Source organism: Pieris rapae, chromosome 24, assembly GCF_905147795.1.
Source record: "Pieris rapae chromosome 24, ilPieRapa1.1, whole genome shotgun sequence".
Lineage (NCBI taxonomy): Eukaryota > Metazoa > Arthropoda > Insecta > Lepidoptera > Pieridae > Pieris > Pieris rapae.
In genome coordinates, this window is record NC_059532.1 from 2115583 (window position 1) to 2132126 (window position 16544).

General features: G+C 34.8%; 1 protein-coding gene across 1 annotated transcript in view; it reads right to left on the minus strand.

Moving 5' to 3' along the window:
- The window catches only part of LOC110992816 (exportin-7), a 29478-nt gene that overhangs the window by 8385 nt on the left and 4549 nt on the right, over positions 1–16544 (minus strand). Inside the window, exons 5-16 of the mRNA XM_045633829.1 lie at positions 15859–15969; positions 14746–14873; positions 13316–13517; positions 12497–12712; positions 10905–11051; positions 9568–9740; positions 6362–6540; positions 4063–4211; positions 3017–3183; positions 2251–2395; positions 1158–1305; positions 252–411 (exon numbers count right to left, since the gene is read on the minus strand). Of these exons, the coding sequence (XP_045489785.1) occupies positions 252–411; positions 1158–1305; positions 2251–2395; positions 3017–3183; positions 4063–4211; positions 6362–6540; positions 9568–9740; positions 10905–11051; positions 12497–12712; positions 13316–13517; positions 14746–14873; positions 15859–15969 (1925 nt within the window). The remainder of the gene's footprint in view (positions 1–251; positions 412–1157; positions 1306–2250; positions 2396–3016; positions 3184–4062; positions 4212–6361; positions 6541–9567; positions 9741–10904; positions 11052–12496; positions 12713–13315; positions 13518–14745; positions 14874–15858; positions 15970–16544) is intronic.

The window sequence follows — 16544 nt, forward strand, 5'->3', positions numbered from 1 at the left end:
ATAACAATTAATTAGATTATATACACATATTAAAATAGCGTGGAGCACTGGCACAATTGTGAACTATGTGCGCCGCCATATTGGCCTTGGCTGCTATGACGAGCGCCTTTCACTTTATCCCCACTCCGCGGCCGACCGTCACGCGACATGCGCCACACAGACCAAAAACTTTCAGACGATGTAATAAAAGTTTCACTTTAATAAATGAAACGAAGTAATTAAACAATTGCCATACATAAAAAAATACTCACATCCAATCAAAGAGCATAATATAAGTAGATTTCGTATTAAACGCGAAGGCGAGACCTCTCAAATCCCTCGCGAGGCCTATCAGCGTCTTCTTCGCGTCTTCGGACGCATATAAAGGATTCTCCGCGCTTCCTAACAGGCCTATTATGCTTTCAAAGGCAGCTGGAATAGATTTTTGGAATCATTAGAACCGTACGTAATCAATGAAGAATGCAGGCTATACATTTTCAAAAAAATCTATATATTTAATGTGACTAAAAAAATATTTAAAAAAACTCTGTTACGAATAATGGCTTTGCTTGTTCCTTCATATTAAATATATATTTTAATCTACCAATCAATCAATCTTACTGTGCTTTATGTTTCTGTTTGTGTATTCCGTTTTGGGTTTTGTGTGTAATGTAATTGTTTGAATACTGTTTAATGATTAGCTGTTGGAATACTTAAATAAATAAAGCTTGGGTTTAATATGAAAACTACGTGTGTGGGTGCAAAAGTGTGAGTCAATGAGTGAGTGAGTGAGTGAATGAGTAAAGTGTGTGTTACAGAAAAACTACAAGCCTCACTCGTAACGACCAATCAGAAGTCAGAGCGCGTGCGCAGGTAAGGTTAATCAGACTGTTTAAAATGCGTCGACGTATTCGTATTACCAAACTAACGTACAATTGTATGTCAATACAATGACGTTCCTGTCAGCTGTCAATGTCACCATGTTAGAGGTTATAAACGTCAAAGTCAAATCTGTTCAATACTAGTAACATATTTATAGTCTTGTGAAACTTGGCTAACAAATTAAAACCTTTAATGGAACTTACCAAGACTACTTTACACCACGGGCTAGCAGATGTGTTGCCGACTTTATACACACATTTCACTTCTACAAACTTTGTTAACACATATTGCTTTACCTGTTAGGGGCATCATAAACGCGTGGAATCGGTCTTCATCCTCGCCCAATTCCACCATCAACAATCTTCCCAACGCCGTATAGAGCATACTGCGACAACGCATTTCCGCCGTACCAACGCCGATTCCAAGGAACGGGAAGTGTTCCGCCTGGAATGTTTATCAAAAATACACATACTGATGAAACCAAGCTATTCTCACACACAACAAAATTATATTACATCGAATATCCACAGCTATGTTGGCAGCTATCGATTATTACGTAGTTATTATACAGGGTGTCTCAAAAGGAAGTTCACATTTAGTTCATCGATTAAAAGTCGTGTACCAAAAAAATGTTTATCACTACATAGTATAAAACAAAGTCGCTTTCTCTGTCCCTATGTCCCTTTGTATGCTTAAATCTTTGAAACTACGCAACGGATTTTGATGCGGTTTTTTTTAAAATATAGATAGAGTGATCAAGAGAAAGGTTTATATGTATAATAACATCCATTAAATAGTGGAGAGAAGTACTGTTATTATTGATTTTTCTAATGTGATGTCGTAAATACATTTTTTCCGCTTACATTGCAAATGCAGGCTGAACCCTACGAGTTTTATCAAAATAATGTACTAAGTATTGTACACATTGAAAAGGTCTACAGAAAAGTCCGCGATGGTATATGTCTATCTCTTATGGATAACCCACATTTTTATATACAACGTTCACAGATTTTTTGTACTGTATTTAGTATCAGCATTGCACCCGTGCGAAGCCGGGGCAGATCGCTAGTTCATTATTAAATGGGAATTTATTTCCTAAGAACAATACCATTCACACGTAGACTTATTATATCGACTAATAAAACGACTTATGACGACTCAGCAGGTCGAGTCAGTGATGGCTGCCATTTTGCGTCGGAGACTATCTTTCAATTGGGCCAGAGAAGTCGTCTAAAGCCAAATTTTTGAAATTATTAATAATTTCCAAAAATCCGACCATTACTTTTGAGCTAACAAATCTTTCCACTTATAAAATTAGTATAGATAAAAAACTAGTCCTTTATCCTTTAACTCTAACGGATTTATCTCATTAAAATACTTAAAACTCACCGTATGATGAGTCAACATAAATTTGACCTCGTCCAATCTGACCAGCTTCCGTACACACGAGTATCCCCCGCTCAGATCGCTCAACAACCCCAACGTTTTGGATATTATAGCCTCGGAACTACCCCAATATTTCAAATTCGTTATTCTGGAAGCAATTGTATCAAATATATCAAATAAAAAACAAACGAATAACGTCAAATTCTTCAGTGTCAATTGTCATTTCTTTTTCGCTTATATTTCGATCAAAACCAAAAATTAAAAAATCATTTATTCACAATGTACACTTATGAAAGTCAAAAAAGAAATATACATTAAATGCTTCTAATTTTACATTTACTGCCACTTCTCAAACAAGGGCGTATAGCAGAACAGAAGAGAAGAGAGGGCAATAAACTCTCCACCACTCTTCCAATAAATCATTTGAAAGCTTTAAAATTTTGGTCCTTCGGTCCGGAGTATAAGTATTTCGAGTTAGTACCAAGTACCTATAAACTTAACTGCTTACTCAAGGTTATATTAATTTCTTAAGATGTCATGTGGAACATGGTGTAATGGTTGCAGCTACTTACAAACATTGTGTAAAACAAAAAACTTGATGATTAACAAGAGTGGCGGAGAGCTTATTGCCAGTTCTCTTCCGTTCTACGCCCTTGATTTAAGAACTGGCAGTAAATGTAAAATTAGAAACATTTAGAATTTCATATATATATATATATATATTGTGTTACCTAATGAATAAATGATTTTCAATCTGAATTGGACTCACATCTTCCTCATGATGACACTAAGTAGCTGACTCTCATCACTTAATCCCAACACTTCACTAAGTCGACGATACACTTTGCTAGTCTTCTGCACTTGGTCACCAACATATATTTTACGAAACTGCTCGAAGAACGACATCATAGCCAACTCTAGCTTTTCACAACCACCCTGTAATTTATTTAATTCTAACTAATTCATTTATTAATTATAGACTCAAGGTTGACGATGATTTTTGATTACATTTTTTTTTTTCAAAAAACCAAAAAATATATTACACTGCTACTATTTGTGAAATAGTGTAATGAATGTTGAAAAGTTTGTGAAGTCAGCTGGTATTAAACTCTGATTTTATAATTCCGTAGTATTCTGACAGCTATCATTTTCTGACATGTCCGAGATCACAAACCTTTTTGGCCGGGCACATTTTTCAATTTCAAAACGAGTCTAACCATTTGAGTCTATACATACATACACATATTTGTTAGAGGAGAGGAGATGCTCCATATTTAACGGCGAGTGATAATTAGATCACTTTTCTTCACAAACAGTCAAAAACACAAATAAACATATAATTTTTTTAAAGGTTTACTAAACGTGGAGTAATTAAAATTATGGATATATTGTTTGTGATATTAAATATTTAGATTTTTTTGTAGATAAAACTCAATAATATGTAGCACTTTATTTTTTATTCCCCTTAAATGGGTCAAATTTGTCCTTTTTTCGTTGGAGAACATTTTTAGTAGCAACATATATGAAATGTCAGAATTCTACGGAATTAAAAATCTGATTGATTTTTCATTTATCAGCATCTTTTAGATCTGATCCTCAAATGTATATATCAGTTCCGTACTCATTTCTAGACAATTGATCAAATTTCTGTGCCTGACACCTTTTGGGAGTCAGGCATGCCGTATCCATCTTTTCCGTCATCGTGAGGAAACTGGCATGCATATAGATTCCATTGGTACACAGCTATTTATGAAGCATGGGTGACGGAAGCTGAAAACATGGCCAGATACCAAGTGTTTGGATGGAGACACTTACATTAGCGAGCCTTGAATCCGTCAAATCCATCAGCTGAAGAACCCTACAGACCAGCTCCCCGTCCATGGCATCATTTTCATCGCAGGTGTTCACGGATGAGCGTCCATCTATGGCCGCCCCGATTATATACACGAGCCATGTTAGTTGACCTAAATAACACGACATATACGTAGATGCACACAAAAAAACGTGTGTGTACGTACGTAACGTACACGCGTTAGAAGTTATGCTTCTTGTGACGTAACAAGAAAGTTTTTTTTAACTTGTTGGTTATTTGTGTTTTTGGAAAAAAGGTATTAAATACTTTAAAAAACCGACGCCCTGAAGTTAATCTCTACAACTATTTCATTTTTTGTTACATTTAAATAAATTTATTTAACTAGATAAGGAAGCCTTCAAATATTACGTATCACAATTTACTGTCGACCTGCCATGTCCAAGTCATGGTCAGGTAACTCCATATGCATTAACAGAGGCCTCTAATTTTTCAAAAAAATAAAAATGTTACGTAACGCGTTACTTAAATCCAGCCCACTAGATCCCCCCACCCCAAATTGCGCTACGTAATACTTGAATGCTCCCTAATGCGTTATAAAACTTTGACTGTATGAAATACCTTTTTTCTATTGTTTGTATAGTTTTTTCTTCAAACGTAGAATAAAGCGAAAGATTTTTATAGTGTTACACCAAAAAATTATAACAACATATCAACACGATTAATAATTAATCTTATATCTTTAAACGAGCAATTCTTGTATATATATATATATAATTGGAATCTCGGAATCGGCTCAAACATTTTCATGAAATTTAGTATACGGGGGGTTTCGGGGGCGATAAATCGATTTAGCTAGGAATCATTTCTGGAAAATGTCATTTTATTTGTGTTTTATCAACTTAAACATAGAATTGCTCGTTTAAAGATGTCAGTCAAATAAAAACTTAAATATGAATATAATTAGCTTTATTCGATAATTATATTAAGCTTAAAGATTCAAAGAATTACAGTGGTACAAATAAACGTGGAATAAAATGTTATACCAAGAATAACCTAAGAATAAGGAAAATGTCTACAAATAAACCTGGAATAGCCTACACCTAGTATAACGTCGGCATAACTGTTCATACAAGCGTTATTCCAGCCGTCCACCTTGTATAACTCTGAAATAACCTAAAACCAACAGTTACTCTATTGTCAGTGTTGATTGTATTGTGTTTTGACGACTTTATTTTTTATTTGTCTCAATAATATAATGGATATCAGAGCAGTAAAAGAAATTGAACAAATAAATAATTTAATAAGTCAAATGGCCAGTGCAAGAAAAGTAAAAACATATGAAATAAGAAAAAATCCGTTTGATATTTATGACGATGAAAAGCCGCCGAAAATTGAAAATAGATTTTCAAAGGCTGGTGTTTTATTTTTAGACCAATTATTTGGTAATTTATTTTTTTTTAATTAAATAATTTTAAGAAGAATCATACAATTATGCCCACATCAGAACTCGTAATAGCATAGAGAGATGTTTTGGTGTATGGAAAAACAGATTTAGGTATTTACTGTCGGGATTAAGAACAGCTTTACCGAACACTAAGATGTATATTGTAGCTTTGTCAGTATTGCACAATATAGCCATTGATTTAAAAAAGGAAGCCCTCTTTGATGATAATGATGAGACCCTGCCGTCACCGACAACAGAACCCTCTTCTCAAAACACACTGCGTGGAGCCGCAGTGAGGGCCATTTTTATAGATGAAAACTTTTAAGTTTGATAGTTGTTAATTGTTTTAATAATTAAGTTATTTAAACAAATAAAACACCTTTTTTAAACATTTTTATTTCATGATACTATTTATTTTTAACTGACTCTAATGTCTTGAGTTAATTGTCTCCCAATTAATACAGCGTTCTCTTTTATTACTACTCATTTTAATGTCGTATAAAACTGCTTATGAATATGATAATAAAAACAAAACGGTCTAAAATTACCACAAATGTAACCGTCAAACTGACAGAAACACAGTTAACATAGACAAGTTTCTGTTCTTTTCATAAGATTATCTATGAAATGCGACGTTGCCGGCTTGTGCATATGGCATATCAAAGGAATAGTTACACCAACATAATTACGAGTTTATTTGTACGAAATTATTATCTCCTCATTCTTAGCTTATTCTAATCATAACTATTCCTAGTAAAAGGTTAGAATAAGTCCCTTTTTATTTGTACGACTGTTAAGGTTTAAAATAATATTAATTTTTGTATCGTATCTAAGTAAAAGATTTAATTTTTACTAACCTTGCAAAACCAATATCTGTTGCGGCTGTGTCTCCACGCTATAGGCCGCCGCCGCTCTGTCAAAGTGCGCCACGAGTAGCTGACACGTCTTCGCGTATTCGCATCGGCCTATCACAGCCACTTGTTCCAACTGTTGTTGCACAGCACCCATATCGTCTAAAGGGTCTTCTAGACCTTCCCTGGAAGAATTGTGAAAAATCAAGCATCAAGTCAATATGACGTAGTTTCAGATAAATTTTTCGACAAACATACACATGTACCCTTACACATAGAATATAAAAAAATACACTTTTATATTAAATAGACGAAATATTTAAAAAAAAAAAAACAAATTTTAAATAAGTTATAATGAAATAAAAAAATAACTAAATACGTTTATTTTGGAACATAAGATTATCATGGTATCACTTATTCCACGTCATTAAGGGCCTGTTTCACAATGTATGGATAAAGTGCCAAATAGCTATGCAACACATAAATTATTCGAAATATAAAAGTTCCGAATAAGATACTTGGCATTTCATGACAAATAGCGCTATCTGACAGTCGTGAAACGCATAAATAATGTTTATCCTACCAATAAGTAATAAATAGCTTATTTGGAACTTATCCGGACATTGTGAAACAGGCCCTAAATCTCATAAACTCATCGGCAAAGAAGACAGAGGGTGTTGGCCGAGAGAAAAAGGCCGGCGTAAAAAACTCTCGGTTTAAAAAAAACAAATAATCAAACAATTCTACAATATTTAAAACAAATGTATCAAATTAATTAGAAGTAGCTTTTAATTTTTAAAAGGCTGGCAACGCACTCGCGAGCCCTCTGACATTGAGAGTGTCTATTATTATTATAAGTAATTTTTTTATAGAACAGGGGGCAAACGGGCAGGAGGCTCACCTGATGTTAAGTGATACCGCCGCCCATGGACACTCAATGCCAGAGGGCTTGCGAGTGCGTTGCCGGCCTTTTTGATTTTTGAAATGTAAGTAATTTTTTTACAGAACAGGGGGCAAACGGGCAGGAGGCTCACCTGATGTTAAGTGATACCGCCGCCCATGGACACTCAATGCCAGAGGGCTCGCGAGTGCGTTGCCGGCCTTTTTGATTTTTGAAATGTAAGTAATTTTTTTTTTATAGAACAGGGGGCAAACGGGCAGGAGGCTCACCTGATGTTAAGTGATACCGCCGCCCATGGACACTCAATGCCAGAGGGCTTGCGAGTGCGTTGCCGGCCTTTTTGATTTTTGAAATGTAAGTAATTTTTTTACAGAACAGGGGGCAAACGGGCAGGAGGCTCACCTGATGTTAAGTGATACCGCCGCCCATGGACACTCAATGCCAGAGGGCTCGCGAGTGCGTTGCCGGCCTTTTTGATTTTTGAAATGTAAGTAATTTTTTTTTATAGAACAGGGGGCAAACGGGCAGGAGGCTCACCTGATGTTAAGTGATACCGCCGCCCATGGACACTCAATGCCAGAGGGCTCGCGAGTGCGTTGCCGGCCTTTTTGATTTTTGAAATGTAAGTAATTTTTTTTTTATAGAACAGGGGGCAAACGGGCAGGAGGCTCACCTGATGTTAAGTGATATCGCCGCCCATGGACACTCTCAATGCCAGAGGGCTCGCGAGTGCGTTGCCGGCCTTTTTGATTTTTGAAATGTAAGTAATTTTTTTACAGAACAGGGGGCAAACGGGCAGGAGGCTCACCTGATGTTAAGTGATATCGCCGCCCATGGACACTCTCAATGCCAGAGGGCTCGCGAGTGCGTTGCCGACCTTTTTGATTTTTGAAATGTAAGTAATTTTTTTTTATAGAGCAGGGGGCAAACGGGCAGGAGGCTCACCTGATGTTAAGTGATATCGCCGCCCATGGACACTCTCAATGCCAGAGGGCTCGCGAGTGCGTTGCCGGCCTTTTTGATTTTTGAAATTTAAGTAATTTTTTTACAGAACAGGGGGCAAACGGGCAGGAGGCTCACCTGATGTTAAGTGATATCGCCGCCCATGGACACTCTCAATGCCAGAGGGCTCGCGAGTGCGTTGCCGACCTTTTTGATTTTTGAAATGTAAGTAATTTTTTTTTATAGAACAGGGGGCAAACGGGCAGGAGGCTCACCTGATCTTAAGTGATACCGCCGCCGATGGACACTCTCAATGCCAGAGGGCTCGCGAGTGCGTTGCCGACCTTTTTGATTTTTGAAATGTAAGTAATTTTTTTTTACAGAACAGGGGGCAAACGGGCAGGAGGCTCACCTGATGTTAAGTGATATCGCCGCCCATGGACACTCTCAATGCCAGAGGGCTCGCGAGTGCGTTGCCGGCCTTTTTGATTTTTGAAATGTAAGTAATTTTTTTACAGAACAGGGGGCAAACGGGCAGGAGGCTCACCTGATGTTAAGTGATATCGCCGCCCATGGACACTCTCAATGCCAGAGGGCTCGCGAGTGCGTTGCCGACCTTTTTGATTTTTGAAATGTAAGTAATTTTTTTTTACAGAACAGGGGGCAAACGGGCAGGAGGCTCACCTGATGTTAAGTGATATCGCCGCCCATGGACACTCTCAATGCCAGAGGGCTCGCGAGTGCGTTGCCGACCTTTTTGATTTTTGAAATGTAAGTAATTTTTTTACAGAACAGGGGGCAAACGGGCAGGAGGCTCACGCTGTTAAATGATACCGCCAAGGGTATTTTTATTTTTCTTCCCAAGGGGTAGGTTTCTAACGTTATATTTCTGTAGTTTGAAATTTCTATAATTACTTTTTCGTACCTTTGCACCTGTTTTTATTATTATTATTATAAGTACCTGGATAGCCGAGCTTTGTTCGGTATTTTTTTTTTTTTATAAATTGTGTTTTTGGAAATTATATATAAGTACGACTTACATACTAATAAAATGATGAAGTATGAACAATATAGATTATATATGCTGGAATAGCTTTAGTGTTGTTGTGTCGTTAAAGCAATTTAAAAAAAATAGTATTATTATTCGCCGATAGATGTCAGGATTCATTTTTCAGTTTAAATTGGGACTACTCAAACACCACCTTTTTGTTATTTTCTATCATTTATTCGTAGCTAGATCGATTTATCGCCCCCGAAACCCTCTGTCTACTAAATTTCATCAAAATCGTTGGAGCCGATCCCGAGATTCCAATTATATATATATATACAAGAATTGCTCGTTTAAAGATATAAGATAAGTAATACTCACCTAAGCAACACAGGAACTGAATCCAGCCGGCTGTTAATATAGGCCGCCGTGACCGTCGGCGCGTACGTCTCCAACGAGTGCGGCTCCGTAGCGTTGACGTACGGCACGGACGCCACCATCCGTTGCCATAGCGACAGCAGATAATGCACCGAGTTCGGCGCGAATTGCCACATCTGAAATTTAAGAAATCCGTTATCGCGTATACGTATACGTATTATTATACGTATACGTATACGTAAATAAAAATCAAAGCTACCGTTTTGAATATTCGTACTTATAAAAAAAATGTTTTTAACCACTGGCAGTAGGCCCAAAGGTCAGGTACGAAATTCTTCGTGCTCCGCGTCCGTACTATACAGTACATTATTCATCAACTCGCTAGCTTTCGGTCAGACAGATAGTTAAACATTCTTCTTTATTTCAATCAAAATGCTAGAGAAAATTAATAAGTGGAAATAGTATTTAAGATGTCTTTCACTGATGTATTTATCAGATTTGAATATTCTTCTCTCTTATTCATATTTTTTCTTCTCTAATTTCGTCGTTATATCCAGAAGACACGCACGAGTGTATAGTTTTTATGAATTAATTATTAAAAATATTTGCACGCATTACTTTGCATTCACTGTCAGACAAATGTGCCTGGCCAAAAGCTTTGCCAACTCTGACATTTCAAAAATATTAGCTATCCAGAATTCTACGGAATTAGAAACCAAAGTATAGAATGATTTGCATCCTTAAAAATTAAGAAAGAACATACAAACACAAAAAAAAAACGAAAAAAAAAACAAATATTAAATTAATGAAAATATTAGTTAAATGTACCACGTGTATAATACCTGTAAATGTTTTCAATAATAAATATAAACACATACGTGTCTTTATCTCAACCACTGCCTCTAACGACTTCCGGATATAACGATTAGAGTGGTCCCTACATCGTCTGAGCGTGGCGACCGAATCAAGAAATTCCGTAACGAAAACAAACCTAACACATGATGACGTAATATTGGTGTGGCGGACGCGTTAGAGAGGGACAGATTGCATACTGCGTATACACATGTCTGTCGAGATCGGTGCAGCTGGTAGGCATTAGAGTGAGACAGACCATATAGGCGTCTTACTGAGTCTGAGAGAGTGGCAGATTGAATTAATATAAAAAAAAAATTAATTGCATAAATTGATAAAAAAAATGCTATGTCACACATTTTTTTTAGAATTAATATCAAAGAAAAAATAAATAAATTTTTGAAAAATAAAAAAAATTAAAATTGACATATATATATAATTGTATAAATTATATATATATGTCAACCGTTTTTTTTTTTTGTAACTACCTGCAAACTTTGCACAGTGAATTTTGCAATTTCTTCAATGAGCCTCGGATAGTCATCCACCATCACCAATTCACCCAAACGATAGTTGGACTTCAAACGGGCGAGCAGACGACAGAACTCGTGATAATTCGTTGGATCTGACAGCCCCTGAAATATTCATACATTACAAAGAGAAAAAATAAAAACTATACAAAGAGAAAAAATAAAAACTATACAAAGAGAAAAATAAAAACTATACAAAGAGAAAAAATAAAAAATATACAAAGAGAAAAAATAAAAAATATACAAAGAGAAAAAATAAAAAATATACAAAGAGAAAAAATAAAAAATATACAAAGAGAAAAATACAAACTATACAAACAGAAAAAATAAAAAATATACAAAGAGAAAAAATAAAAAATATACAAAGAGAAAAAATAAAAAATATACAAAGAGAAAAAATTAAAATTATATATACATACTAGCGACCCGACCCGGCTTCGCACGGGTGCAATGCTGATACTAAATACACTACAGAAAAACTGTATACAATACTTAGTACATTATTTTGATAAAACTCGTAGGGTTCAGCCTGCGTTTGCAATGTAAGCGGAAAAAATGTAATTATTTACGACATCACATTAGAAACCTCAAAAATAACAGTACTTCTCCACTATTTAATGTATGTTATTATACATATAAACCTTCCTCTTTAATCACTCTATCTATTAAAAACCGCATCAAAATCCGTTGCGTAGTTTCAAAGATTAAAGCATACAAAGGGACATAGGGACAGAGAAAGCGACTTTGTTTTATAATATGTAGTGATATATAATAATTTACACATATAACTCACACATAACATTGTCTATGAAAACGAAATGCATTTTCGAGGATTCCTACAAAAATGTATTATTATTCTATTCCTTCTATCCGTCGCCAAAAATGGATTGTTTTCAATCAAAAATCAAGATTAAATTAAATTACCCTTTTTCGCACTGTACTGTTTTATTTAAGAGTAAAATAAAACAACTGTTAATGTCTTAACTCTGCCTTGTATGTGTTGTCATGTTTTTTTTTGTATCATATGATTGTATAAGTGTAACCTATTGTGGATGCATCTAGTGTGTTTGTTTTGTGTTTTATTTTTGACTTTGTTTTTATTGTAAGGATGTTTCTGTTTGGTTTCCGAATAAATAAATAAATAAATAAATAAATAAACTCTAATTTTTTATTTCTTAATAAAAAATGTTAAGTTTTTTGCAAGATTTTTTTTTTACTTTGTCATGACTTAGAATAAAAAAAATCATATGATATATTTCTTAATTATAAACTTTGATTTTTTGGCAAAAATTTTTCACTCTTATACGATCAACCCATATTTTTATTAATATTTCCACAGACCTGCAATAAGGTTGCAAGATGGAAATCAAATATTATACATAATTGTAGTAGAATTAAAAATATGTTTCCTAGAAATAACATACATGGCAAAACAGCTAGTATTATATAAAATTGTCTTGTTAAAAAGAGAGAAAAGAGGTGCAAGTTTTTAATACAAATTGTTTGAACTGGAGCAAATCAGTCCCAAGGATTAGGATCATTTTAATCACCTGCGTATCCTCCAAAATGTTCAAAACCCCAACTGCAAGTTTGTTCAGGAACTTCGCCCTCTCGCTGTTACTAAACAACGACCTTCGAACTGAAGCCAACTGCACCAAACAGGCAAGAGAAAGACCGGCAAGAGAACCGCGGACGCAGGAATACAACGAGAAGAACAATTCCAGAGTATTGGATTCCAGAAATGTCGGACGCCATGATGTGGGCACCTGGAAATTCAATTATTAAACTGTTTAAAAACTTTTTTGATTAAATAGGTTTTTAATCTATGATTTCATCACATTTATTTACACTTCCTTACATAATTATACATATAAAAACACAAAATACATGATTACATAAGGCTGCCTTATTGCTAACAAGCGATTTCTTCTACGCAACCCTCATTAGGGTTTCCTTTTTTTATTTGTTCCATATTTGGAACAATAAAAAAAGAAATGCCTACAGAGGATAAAATACAAGTGCATAACAAATTAACAAAAGGAAACTCAAAATAACATGTAACTATAAGTTAATTTTAAAAAAATCTATAGAAAAAAATAGTTGTTTTGCTACAAACTTTGCAAACATTTTTTTAATATATATATATTTTTTTTTTCATGAAACTTTGTGAAACACCATCAAAGTTATGGTTTGCCGACGCGTTATTGACAATTTGAATGGTTTCTTATAATGTTTAAATTAACAGTCTAGGCAAGTAATGAAACGTCATCGATCCTAGCTGTTTGATCAACTCGCTGAACTACTTTCAGGCCGTCAGTTAAACATCTAGGCTGCTAATTGAACAATTAAGCTAAATACGACATAATTACCTGTATAGTGCACAGATCATCTGAGGATTCATCATTCGTGGTCCCAATAAAGTCAAACGTCAAACAATTGTGCGCCAATCTCAGCAGAGCGGCGAGCAACGTCTGTTGACTCTCGTCTGACATTGACATTGACATTTGCTGGCTTCGAACTGAGCTCAGCAGAGAGCACGACACGCGGAATATTTCAAAAAGCTGAGTGTCCCTGCAAAGAAAATCCTTTGGTTTGGCTTATATGCTAAAGGGAACGTTCAAGTATTGTCATAATCTTTATTCATAGGTAAACATGTACACTTATGAACGTCAAAAATAATTAAATTAATCGTAAATTAACATTTACCACCAGTTCGCAAGTCAAGGGCGCAAGGCAAGAAGAACTGGCAAGAAACTTTCCGCCACACTTTTCAATCGCCAAGTTTTTAATACAAATTGTTTGAACTGGAGCAAATCAATCCCAAGGATTAGGATCATTTAGGTAATCGTCACATTTATAAAAGGCTTTATTGCGTCAACCCCCCCCCATGCAACGCGCCGTGACGTTTTTCTGTACCGAATAGTAAAACGTTTCGTTACCACCCATACCCTCAGTAAACCTAAAAGTTACCATTTATGTGGTGTAAAGTATCGGAAATATTAACATTAACGCATAATTCAATCCCCGTTAATCTTAACGTTTTACAAGCCCCCAATTAATTAAATTAAAAACCCACAAACATAGCCAAAGCAACTTAATAAAATGGACACATTCACCAATAAATAAAGTGTATAGTATATTGAAAAATATGCCGGGCCAAAAGGTTTTGAAATCGTCGACATGTCAAAAAATTATAGCCATGTTAAAAATCAGCATTCGATAGTAATAAATCGACACCCGTCAACCTATATTACACACAAACTACTAAACCGATTCCATTGTAACATGGACCAATATCTGTTTCATAGACAAAGTTTATATTGAAATGACAACACCACATATCTGACAGGATGTAAACTGTCAATGTCAACCTGTATACTGTTAAGAATAACTTTATCTCTCATAAGAATTGAATACACAATTCACTTACTGAGAATAAATATAAACTAAGATTAATGATTACTAAAGCGCATAGATGTAGGTACGTATATAATACAAAACAAAACAGCAACAAAAATGTGGTTAGACATAATAAACTCGATCGGTCAACCAAGCAGAACAGAGATGTACGAATTGGATTTTTTAATAGATGTGGTATTGATAATTTTATTATTTTTTATAAGACTATTTTATTTTTAGTTTATTGTTCTATTTATATATTTTGAGTATATTTATATGGGTTTATAAAACATTTTAAGTATTAATTAATATTTAAAATTTAGCGGTGTACATCTAATATACATAGGGTATGTTATTTTATTTTCGTTAAAATATATTTTTTAAATCACTAAATGCTTACCTGAATGATGATGCTATCTTCCTGTGTTTGGAGAGGGAGCGGTTAGCATCAGCCTCACAAACTTGGTTCATTTCCACAACCAACTGTGACAGCAATTGCACAAATATTGTACAAGTCTCAACGGGACCCTGAAATTTTATTTATTTTATTATTTCTATTTTCTAGGGATGCATCGATATGCCTTTTGCTGATACGAACGCTTCTATAATTAAAAAAAATGGTAAAATATTCTAATATAACAAACTTAACAAAACACTAAATATATATCCTAAACCAAAGAAATGTGTAAAGCAAATAGTTAATATTTTACTCACCCACATCCACCCACTCACCCACACGTACATACCCTCTCCCACTGTCACACACACACACACACACTACGACCTAACGGAAAATCTGCTAGATGTAATAACGTAGATTCACAAATGTTCTCAGGCATGACATATACAGGGTGTATATGTATACCTCACCCACAATCACACACACACACACCCTAACATATATCCATACAACTTTATTTCTACTTCTATCTAGTTGACTGCTTTGTTTTGTTTTTCTTTCCTAATTTTAAAGATTTTGATGTAATTTTGTCTTCTTTTAATTTGACTAAATATTATATATTTTTTATTATTTATTTATTGTATAAATAATCTTAAATAGTAGAAGTTGGTGTGGTGAAAACACGAACTGGACACAGTTTTTCTGTCCACTAGGACGTCGAAAATATTTAGTGACATAATATACAACAAAACACCTTTACCATCCAACCATCAAAAATTGCACACACACAAACAACACACTAAACCAATCGAAACATTACTTTTATTATTTTTTTTTTTTAGGTAGTAGATATTAATAAATTCTTAGCATAATTTGTTGCTTTTTTTAATTTTGCAGTTTTTAATTTTATTCTTTTGTTTTTCTTTTAAATGACCCTTTGTCTTTTAATGCTTGTTTTCTGTTTTTTTATTTAATCTGTGTAATCTGTTTTGGCTTTGTGTATTGTATTTGTGTTTTGTATAATAATATGTGTTAAGCAGCTGTTGATTACTTATTATTAAATAAATAAATAATTACAAACACTTTTAAAATCACACATAAATCCCTATTTACCTGTAAGAAACCGGTAGTTGCGTCACTAAGCACGTTGTGGAACACGTGTTCTTCCTTCACAGTGTCGAACCATCCCAATTTTGTGATGCGTGCGAATAGTGATATGAGAGCCTGTAATTAAGAAGAACATCATCTTCTCTTGGGGTTTGATTTGACAGATATGATTAAGTGTCTTCCTTCTCATTTCTCTGTTCTGCTGGAAAATCTTTTTTTTTTTTATAGAACAGGGGGAAAACGGGCATGATGGTAAGTGATATTGCCCATGGACACTCTCGATGCTAGAGGGCTCGCGAGTGCGTTGCCGGCCTTTTAAGAATTTGTATTCTTGAAGGACCCTAAGTCGAATTGGTTCGGAAATACTTCAGTGGGCAGCTGGTTACGTAAAGTGGTTTTCTTCTCTTATTCTATCTTTGTGCAAAAGCACGAATTTCACGGAAAAAAGGAATTACAGGAAAAAAAACTCTTGATATTCCAGAAGAGCAAGAGAATGGAGTGGCATGTCAAAATATTGTATATATTGGTCTATAACTAAAAAAGTAAAAAAAAAAAAATTAAACAAATCATCCGCCGCCATTTTTAAACGTGGCAAACGAACTGAAGCACCCCTTTTCTTATATGGGGCAAACGGGCAGGAGGCTCACCTGATGTTAAGTGATACTGCCGCCCATGGACACTCAATCCCAGAA